This window comes from Cupressus sempervirens, chromosome 1 (genome assembly GCF_028749045.1).
Source record: "Cupressus sempervirens isolate cs-2001-9-10 chromosome 1, ASM2874904v1, whole genome shotgun sequence".
Classification (NCBI taxonomy): domain Eukaryota; kingdom Viridiplantae; phylum Streptophyta; class Pinopsida; order Cupressales; family Cupressaceae; genus Cupressus; species Cupressus sempervirens.
The window spans coordinates 475824578-475834488 of record NC_143118.1 but is presented as its reverse complement, the minus strand read 5'-3'; the positions used below and the strand labels follow the sequence as shown (position 1 = coordinate 475834488).

The window sequence follows — 9911 nt, the reverse complement described above, 5'->3', positions numbered from 1 at the left end:
ACCAACTTTTTTTGCCTCTCTCTTTTGGGACTGTACGAGGCCATTTATTGCCTCAAATATGACTTTGAAGCATTCTTAGGAGATCTCCAGACAACTTAAAACTGCAATAACTTTCACACTGTGAAACCTTTTGATTCAATTCTTTTTGAAGAGTGATTGAAATTACAATTACAACCATTCATCCAATGTACACCCTTTAACTCATCATTATTATGGCTCTGTTACAAAATAACCCATTTTCTACACTAACATGTGTCTCAAGGTGCTAAAAAAACACTAACCCATAAAGTAATAGTATGTATACGAGAGTTGGACTATCTATTAGGACCAAATGGGTATCCAAAAATACAAACACACTAAACATAAACTAACACTAAGAATATTTTTGGGTGATACAAGATTGCCCTTACATCACTGGATGCTCCTACATCACTAATGCTCAAGGCTATGACCCTTCAACTTCCTTCTCTGATCTTTTTGTCTTATTACAAGTTTATCACTTTTTAACCCATTTTACAATATTAATTGATCTTTTAATAAATTTATATTATGCTCTCATAAGTCAATTTTAATATTACATGAATGCCCTTAAATTTCTTAATATCCCAAAAAGGGGACATTACATTGCTCTTAACATAACTTATTCAACAAGGATAACATTGAGAAGGTTAGAGCCTACATCATCATTTTATATAGGGACAGACTTGATATACTAAAGTCGATAAATTGTATCGTAAACTATACTTGGTCTCGTAAGAATTAAAACTTTCTTCTTCTACTTCTCTTATACCCATTATAAATACTACTCCACTCTAGACCCTCTCCCCTATCAAGGAAACACTCTAAGGGCTCATTTTGTTTGTGGAATTAGCAAAACTGAGCTTTGATTCATTTTCAGATTTTGTCAAAAATTGAATTTGAATTTCGAAATTGGGTTTTGAGAAAATAGTTAGTTCCATTTGGTTCACTTGGAAGATAAGTGGGAAGATACATCTTTTGCATTTGGTTCCCCAAATTAGAATGGAAAAGTAAAGAAGCCTCAAGGAAGCATACAAGTGTGGATTTGTTTCAATGTTTGGTTCAGAGAATGTTGACATCAATCCATATCCTTATAGGCAGCAACCCGTTCAATTTGCTTTGCCATCTTCTTCTTCTTCAACTTTACCCGTGTCTTCTTCTTTTTCAGCCTTACCAATGCCTAATATAGGTTTGTATGATCAAGGCAATATTTCTTTTTCACATGACAAATAGAGATATTTGTATTTGCAAGACTACATAAGGCATATTGAAAGTAGGAGAATCGTGACTTATTCAAATTTTCCAGTTTAGTCTCTTAGTTTGACTCCAATGGATTATCCATCCGATGCAAGATAGAGGGCAATGCATTATCCATCCAATACAAGACAGAGGGAAATGTACTATCCATCCAATACAAGACAGAGGAAAATGTACTATCCATCTAATATAAGACAAAGAACAACGAGTTATTCAAATTTACTCATGCCTTCTTCTTCAACCTTTTTCAATGCCTACTTCATGTTGGTTTGGCCAAGCTAGAACTATTGTTTCACATGGAGAATTGCCTTCCCAAGACCTTAGAAGCTAGATTTAAAGACATAGAATAGTGGGTCGTTCAAATTTTCCAATTCATAATGATAGGAAGAGTGCAATGGATAACATAGCTTTGACAAATTAAAGAGCAATGAATTATCAGTCTTATCCAAGGCAAAGGCAAATGGATTATCTAGATTACACTAATCTTCGACATAGAACAATGGATTGTTTTTACAAGTCAGTTTGACAACTGAAAAGCATAATATTCAACAATAGACAAATTTACTTTGCCTTTCAATATTGCCCCCAAAAAAAACTGAATTTATTTACAAAAATTTCCCAAGCTCTAAATGCACATACTATAAAATGATAAAAACAAAGAGAAGTTTCAAAATGGTAAAAACTAGAGTTCTCATCGACTTAAAAATTGTCAACTTCAAAATTAATAAATTTTAATTTCTTTCCAATCCTTAAAACGTGGAAGTCAATTCTCTCAATGGAAGAGGGGTAACCTCCTCATTTTGGTACAGAATTAGAAATTCAAAATTTTAATTCTATTCAATCATTTTAAAGAAAACCGACAAAGAATCCAGCGGGACAAAAGTTCAAAATTAAAATTAGTTAAAATGGGAATAAAGTGGAGGCATATCTCTTATAGAACTTTTAATTTGCAATCCCTAGTCACCTGCCGCGTAGCGTATCATTGATTTCTTTTTTAATTCCCTTGATCCGCTTCAACTACACGTTTTGTCAGACGAGCTCACCAATTATCAACACTCCACCAAGTAAAACTTGAATGAGCACGTGAAAATCTTGGTTGGATATGTAAATTACAAATTAAATGTAACAGTCAACCCGGCTATCAACATCCATGGCCGTAATTAGTCTTCTCCTCTTCGATCTTCAAACACACTAATCATTATTTATTCTCTGAAATCTGCAAACCGATAAAATTTTATTCATTTGAACGTTCTTATCAGAGCAATTTGCAGTAGTGTAATTTAAAAAGCTGTTAAAGCAAACTAGTACCATCTACGAAGAAAAGTTACGTTTGGTTTAAAACCAGAAGGTTTTGTTGTCCGATGCATGGGAAAACCATAATAACAAACAATCCACATTGAGTAAAAGCATTTCCCTGCAGCGGATTGGTTGGTTTTGGCATGCAGAGACCTTATATCTGTATATTGCTTATTGTACACCCTCACAGCTCAGAGGAGATTTGGAGGTTACAACTGAATGAGAGAGGAATCAGGTGAGCGGTTCGATTCCCGTAACCTAAATAGCCTGCATTATTCAGCTGGATTCTCTCTGCCATAATTAATTATCACAGTGGATCGGTATGGATTTATTAGGTAACAAAGCTTACTCGTGTTCGTACACATTAACAGCTAAGCACATGGGTTGCGGCTCATTCAATGTCTGCAGGGAAATAGAGGTACCTGATTCAGTGTGTTAAATGACAATTTATGGTCACTGGTTCTTTTCCTTAGAGTATTGAGAAGGGAGCTTTTCTGTTTTTAGTTGAATCTGTGTCAATGGAGGATTCGAGTAATGATCAGGCGTTGAGAGGCCACGGGAACGCCGAAGCTGAGCAATCTGGACAATGTAATAATTCTTCTTCTGAAGCCCCCAATAGAGAAAGGTGAGATTGCAGTTTGAAACTTTGCTTGTCTCATTTATGTTGCTGCTTTGCCGATCTGTTTGATTTATTAGACATTTACTGATTTTGCTTGCTGAATATCCCTCGTGTGTTGGCGTGTTCTCAAATTTTGTGTCTGGCACATTTTTAAAGAAATTTTCTCCGGATCGAGCACGAAAATGTATGTGTTCTGTTTTTGTTCTGCTCGAGCATTGCACTTGCAGCATAGAGGGGAAACCTATTTTTTCCGAATTTGTCTTTCTCTTCTATAATTTCTCGATTCCCAGGGCTCAAATATTGGGGCAAAGATAATCAACTCTATGGAATCCTAAATTCAGCAATAGGGATTTCCCAGTGCAAAGTTCTATTGATGAATATTGTGCACAACTATTTCATTATTAGCTCAGCGGCCTTGAAGAGAAATCATCTCGAGTCGCTGCTATTCACCACTAGGACTACTTTTCGGGTATACCGTATTGATTTTCCTGTTACAAGTTTATTGAGACCGTAGATCTAAAATGTAAACATTGGCGTTGTGTAGGTCTCAAGCATTTTGTGAAGATACTGCAAACAAGACTATTGAATTTCTACGAGCAAGATTACTTGCTGAACGGGCGACATCCAGAGCTGCAAAGGAAGCTGCTGAGAAAAATGCCAAAAGGGTAAGGAAATTTCATTTTTCCCGAGTTACCGTCAAACTTTTTTTCGGATGTAATGCCCGCAAACACCCTGGTTTCATCAGGCGAGTTTTATCGGATGAAGCTGGATTTTATTGTTCCTATGAGGAGTGCCACTGGTGTCAGTTAACGGATGACAATGGCAAATAGTAATAGTTTAATTTGATGAAAATTAATAATTGATTTCTCGCAGTGTCCAAAATTGGTCATAGGGATTGCACAGAAGCATATTATAAAATCAAATCAAACAGTTGCAGGGCCAAGAGCATCTTCTCAAAGTAAAACCCAATAGATGTAATAGACGAGTCCAGACAGGAAAGAAACCTAGATCCCTAAGAAATGATGGAAATCTTAAAGGCTAAACTGAACCTCTAGATCAATTCCATTCAGACATTGTATCTAAGAAGCGTTACAAAAGATTTCCCTGGACAAGAGTGCAAATTCTGCCCTGAACCTGTATTACTGAAAATTTCCCTGTTGAAAATGTAGGTTTTAGTGAGAATGCTAAACATGAATTAGAGATATGGCAATATTAGGATCTTAGACTTATATTACCCATTTATGTTCTTGTAGCTTATGGAGCTAGAGAGAATGCTTGAGATTGAGACTGAGCTTAAAAAGAAAGCCGAAGAAGACATGCGTGAGGTAATAGAAAGAGTAAGTCTCGCGCGTCTTTCTTCCGCTTCCAACCTCTCCGACTCGGATCAGATCGGAATAGAGAAGCAAGGAATAAAAGAAGAGACAGAGGAACCAGAAGGTGGCTCTAGCTTAAACTCGATCAGAAATTCAGCTTTACAAGAAAAAGAAGAAATCATAGAAGCTGATGTGGAAATCAATAGACTGCAGGAGAACGTTAATTCATCTGCAAGCTCGGCTATATCCATGGAAGACGATAAAGAAGAATCAAATGATTTGATAAATCAAAATGCTAAAGCTCAGGATCATGACCAGAACAAGGAATTCATTCAAGATCAAATGTCCAGCCAGAGTGAAACTGAAAGCAATGAAAATGGCAGTGTCCTATCTTCTCAATCACAGAACGTAGATGTTGAAGATCAAATGCCATTCCAGAGTAGCATGGAGTATAATGACACATTGTTATCACTTCCATCTTTGCAGAAGGAAAATATTCAAGATCAAATGTTAGATCACAGCGAAATTAAAGATAATTGCATTATTATATCATCTTCTTCATTGATTAACCAGAATGCCCCTACAGAAAGTTGTATGCCTCTAACGAAGGATGATCTAAATGGAAAGAGCGATGTTGTTCAAGGTCCTCTGGCTCCTGATAACTTCACCAATGGAAGCGTTGCCATGTATCCCAGGTATATACAGCTTTACAACCCAATCTTACCGTTTTTTAAGAATAAGCAATTTCTTTCTCTCTGGGATAATATCATTTGAACTTTATTTTTCACATTTAAGGTATTTTATATCAAAACAAGCTGAAATTACTTATTAAAATTTCTAGCTCAATAAAGATTGTGATCTTAATGAGCTTAGATTTCTACAACTGTGATCTTAATGACATTATATTTTTACAATCTACTATGCTGATGATTTGCTATTGCTGGATTTGGATTTTATTTGTGTAAAATTTATTCTATCAATATTTCATATCTCACTTCATTCCATTTTTTCCTTTTCCGTGTAGAGTTTTTAACCCATGGTAAATCGATAAATGTGATCTGAAACATTAATGAAAAATCTGAAATATTAATGAAAAAATCTCACACAATCAAATATAAAAATAGAAAAGAAATTAGTTAAAACATACTTGAATGTAATAGATTCCTGTACCATAAAGCACTTTAAACATATCACACTGCGAAAATTCTAATTTCTAGTTTTTGTGGATATGATATAATTTGACCCGTTAGTGTAAAATAATTCTTAATTTGCATATTAGTTAAGTGATCTTCCCTCATGAACAGGTCATCTGCCTTTCTAAAAGTGATTTAAATAAGATATGAGAGATAATGTATGAAATATGTACTGATTGCCATAGGTGTTGATTTAAGGGAGGCCTTTGTGAATATTTGGAATCTGTAGCATTAGAATTTTTCAGTTTTCTGATAATTTTTTTTCACTCGGGTACATGTTTTCACTGAGAAAATTTCACAAGAGATCTTTATCTCGTTATTTTATGCAGCTGCTAATACTAGAATGGATGCTATGTATTAACTTTGACAGTATTCCACATATTGGAAATAAAGCTTAATTTAGATTTTGATTGAAATCAAATATTAACATAGTAACTTAAAATTTGATTATAATCTGCAATAAAATCACTTTCTTTCACAATTCATGATCTCTCACGTGCATTTTCAATCTGCACTCTTGTTTAAGAGCAAACATTCAATACATTTTTCCTCGCTTCCTCCTACTCTCTTTCATTACCCCCCTTTCACAACGCAACAAAGTTTGTTTTGCATTTTCTATCTAATAGAAGCTATAGATTTTTCCATTCCCAAGTATGCGTAGCTAATTAAAATCTCCTGTTTTATATTCACATCCTCGATCCTGGGAGGAGAGTTTTCACACTTGGATGAAAGCCCTGCTTACCGGTTCTGCGAATAACTATAGTATTTCTTCGAAGTCCTTAAATTAGACAACTGACAATTTCTTGTGTTATCTGGCAGACGAAAACCTGAGGATAATATTACAGGACTATTTGAACAAATGGGGAACGTGTTGACGCCAGTGACAGGTCAAGATCAAAAGGAATTTCTCAGATTGAAGCTCCATGAATTGGTGGATCAAATTGTTTCTGCCAGTGAGAAAGAAGTACATAAATATGATAATACTACTCTACAGACATTTGCTATTTCTCCAGAATATCCAGCATCGGAAAGTTCATATGCTGAGAAAACCATGAATGATAGAAGCAGCAAAGGCAGCGATTCTCAATCAGAAGCTTCTTGGAAAGCACCAAACAGGGTTGATGAAGATAAAATCTCCGGTTTTAGAATCCAGAAAGAGAGGGGAGTTGCCTCATCCATGAGAATGATAAGGAGCAAGAGGCATGACAATGCTAATGGAAATGGCACTCATTACTCTCCTACAAGGGGCAGTTTATGCATGTGCCAGCATTCGGATTTCTCAGATACATTTCTGCCCGTGAAAGGGGAACTATGCGGCCATAATCACTTCCAGAATACAATTCCTATAAACATCAGTCGGAGACAAGCATGTCTAGAAAACAAAAAAGCAGAAGTTGAAATGCATTGCCAATGCAGAAGTTTCTCTGAAGTGCAAAGCGATAGTTGCGGTAAGGAAGTTCAATACACAGTGCGATGTTCAATGTGTACTACGACTACTACTCAAAATGGATCATATCATGATCAGGAAAAAACAATGTGCGTCAGGAGAAGCTCTACTCACAATCAAGCATCAGGCTGTACGGAGCTGGAGAACTTGTCAAGAACTGCAAAATTAGATGGGTTTACTTGTATGCCCAAGCAACATGATCGTGATTTGAACAATAGAGAGATTTCAAAATCAAGATTTACCCAGAGGAAGCAAGTTCTGCCTGCCTGGGTTGGAGCTTCATCAATGAGTAATGGCCACAATTATCTTCCTTTACAAGTTTCAGACATCCCTAGTTGTAATGACAAGAATGAATTGTTTTCTCCTTTGCTTTCAATGCAATGGCCTTCAAGAGGATCTGAACTGCCAATGTTGCCAGGTACAAGAGTTGGAGATGCTCTCATGGCATTGAGAGAAGCAAAACAACAGATACAAAGCTCCATTGAAACAAGACAAAAGTCAAATGGCCAAAATTCTTGTAGAAAGCTAGTCCTTAGATAGGATTGTATAATCAGCCTTCATTGGGCATAAGGTTTTGGCCTACGTGTAGGGCTACTTTGCGGTGACTACTCGGGCAAGGCCCTATGCAACTCACCCTATTTCGTATCTCTATTGTCTAGGAAGGAAACGTGTGCAGTTGTGTCACTAATTCATCGTTATGATTGAGCCCCTTCAATTTTTAAGAGCATGTTTTTTTTGATGTAATAGCTGAACTAATTTTTTTTGATGTAATAGAAGTGGCATATGAAGGTGGAGGGTTTGGATCATCTCTTTTTTCCTCAACCTTCTTGAGTGGGCATAGGATTTGGAAGCATCCCACCATCACCATTATCTTCATTCTCGTTCTCTTTTTTTCATGTGGAGATAGCCAAGGCAAATCGAGGGAAATCTTTGGAAGAAGACCAACCAAATGCGTCTCTAGTCGACCAACTAGAAGTGAGAGTTGGTGGTGAAGTGTGTATAACTGACATTCCCCAACATGAGGAAGAACCTCTAAGGTGATGAGACACACCATTATTCCATGGGGAATGACAACGAGAAGGAGAGCAATGAAGTGGGGCTTGTGAACGAGAGCCAATCCGTTTGCTAAGCCACTTCGACCTTGTTGTTGACTACAGGAAGTAGAAGGAGCAATCAAGGTGGAGGCATCTTGAGGCATTTTGGCCACAATGTAGGGAGCATTTCTCTAGTGCTAAGGGAGCTCCTGCAAATGAGAGATCTCTAAAGCAACTTCATCTATATGGAGCTGAATATGAAGCATAACATTATTACAACTACAGATTTTAGCAACCAAAGATATATTAGTATCCATAATAGTGTTAGGAAAAAAACACTATATTCATTTCTTTCCAAATTGCAAATAAAATCTCAATTATGAAAGTTTTCCATAATTGTAGGAAATATCATGGAAATTTGGGGTTGTCTCTGAGAAGGATCATGGGCTTGTTAAACATGATTGGACAAAAAGGGGAAAATAAAATATGAATCCAAACCCAATATTGTTGCTCCCTACAATAGCACTGAAAAAGGTGGAGGAAAGATTCAAGCTGGTGGAAAAAAGGGCAACGAGGATGGGGAATTACCCAAATGAAGGAGGCGTGAACCCAAAGGTAACCCTTGAAATAAAAGACACCAATTAAAATGTAATTTCTTTGGCTCTGCAATACTAGAACAAACGGTAATAAAATGCACTCTCCATGTAAAATGAGACGATTGCACATGCCATATGTGATTTTAAGTATCCACCGTAGGTAAATGCGAAGAAAGCTAGTAATAGCCTTGTTGTGGTTGGTAATGCTCAAAAGTTGTATTTGGGTACCACCCCAAATCTTTCTACAGAGGAGTACGACTAGTGATGCCAATTTTATGCAAAAGTTTTGGTAGGAAGAGTGAGGCAAGAACCCAAAAGTATCTTGGTCGAGACTGGTGAGCTAGAAATGAGACCAATCATCCTCTCATGTATTGAGGGACATAGTACCTTTGCAAAAAGATCACGTGGAGTGCAAAGCCCATGTTTGTGAAAACATAGAGAATGAATATCAAGAATTATGGGCAAAGGGAGACCTTGTATCCTTAATAATGGTGACCACTAGAGATTTGTTGATTAAATTAAAGGCCATCGCGGAAGCCATAACCATGCCATCAGAGTGAAGGTTTGACAAACTTCCAAGCACATGATATGCTCTTTGCAACAAAAGACCCCTAGATTTAGACAAGTTCATGCATCCAGAGTAGAGTTAGGAATCCTAAATCTTTCTAGGTTGGTTGATGCAATGGGTAACTAGAAGAGATGCAATGCTGCAATATAAATTTTCACGCCTCATCACTAGTGATGTTGTGAACAACTCATTTAATACAAAGTGCTTGGCCTTGTCTATGAGTGGAAATGAGACCCAACCCACCAGAATGTTGAGGGAGACAACAATACTCCTAGGCAACTTGATAAAAACCATGCATGAGTAACTGAAGCCCATAGGAAGTCTCACAACAAATGCTCTAACTTGGCATAAGCATCTTTGGAAGGAAGCCAACATGAGGAATAGTAAACATGTGTGGTAGCCAAAATCTTTAAGTAAACTTGGAATTTACCGGCCAAAGAAAGCGATTTGGTTATCCAAAATGACAGCTTGGCTTCAATCTTGGAGAGGGTCGCATTCCAGAGCTCTATTGTAGAGCTTTGAGAGGCAATTGGAATTTCTAAAAAATAAAAAACATGGCCATGTTGGATC

At 36.8% G+C, this 9911-nt stretch overlaps 1 protein-coding gene across 3 annotated transcripts; it reads left to right on the top strand.

Moving 5' to 3' along the window:
* Positions 1 to 2281: 2281 nt before the first annotated feature.
* LOC149578351 (uncharacterized) lies at positions 2282 to 7865 on the top strand. 3 transcript variants are annotated; one of them, XM_089828366.1, is made up of 6 exons: positions 2324 to 2806; positions 2907 to 2989; positions 3076 to 3196; positions 3735 to 3855; positions 4444 to 5198; positions 6516 to 7865. In XM_089828366.1, exons 3-6 carry the CDS (start codon positions 3090 to 3092, stop codon positions 7681 to 7683), a joined length of 2151 nt encoding a protein of 716 aa, XP_089684492.1. In that variant the 5' UTR covers positions 2324 to 2806; positions 2907 to 2989; positions 3076 to 3089; the 3' UTR covers positions 7684 to 7865. The 3 variants fall into 3 exon arrangements, with proteins under 3 accessions (XP_089684486.1, XP_089684492.1, XP_089684481.1); XM_089828360.1 differs by having other exon boundaries at positions 2282 to 2806; positions 2980 to 3196; XM_089828355.1 differs by having other exon boundaries at positions 2885 to 3196.
* The last annotated feature ends 2046 nt before the right edge of the window (positions 7866 to 9911 follow it).

Excerpts from the sequence above, each read along its gene's own strand:
- LOC149578351 (XM_089828360.1), top strand. The coding sequence starts at position 3,090 with ATGGAGGATTCGAGTAATGATCAGGCGTTGAGAGGCCACGGGAACGCC. Across the intron at positions 3,197-3,734 it reads GAAGCCCCCAATAGAGAAAG|GTCTCAAGCATTTTGTGAAG; the intron begins GTGAGATTGCAG and ends GGCGTTGTGTAG. Across the intron at positions 3,856-4,443 it reads CTGAGAAAAATGCCAAAAGG|CTTATGGAGCTAGAGAGAAT; the intron begins GTAAGGAAATTT and ends ATGTTCTTGTAG.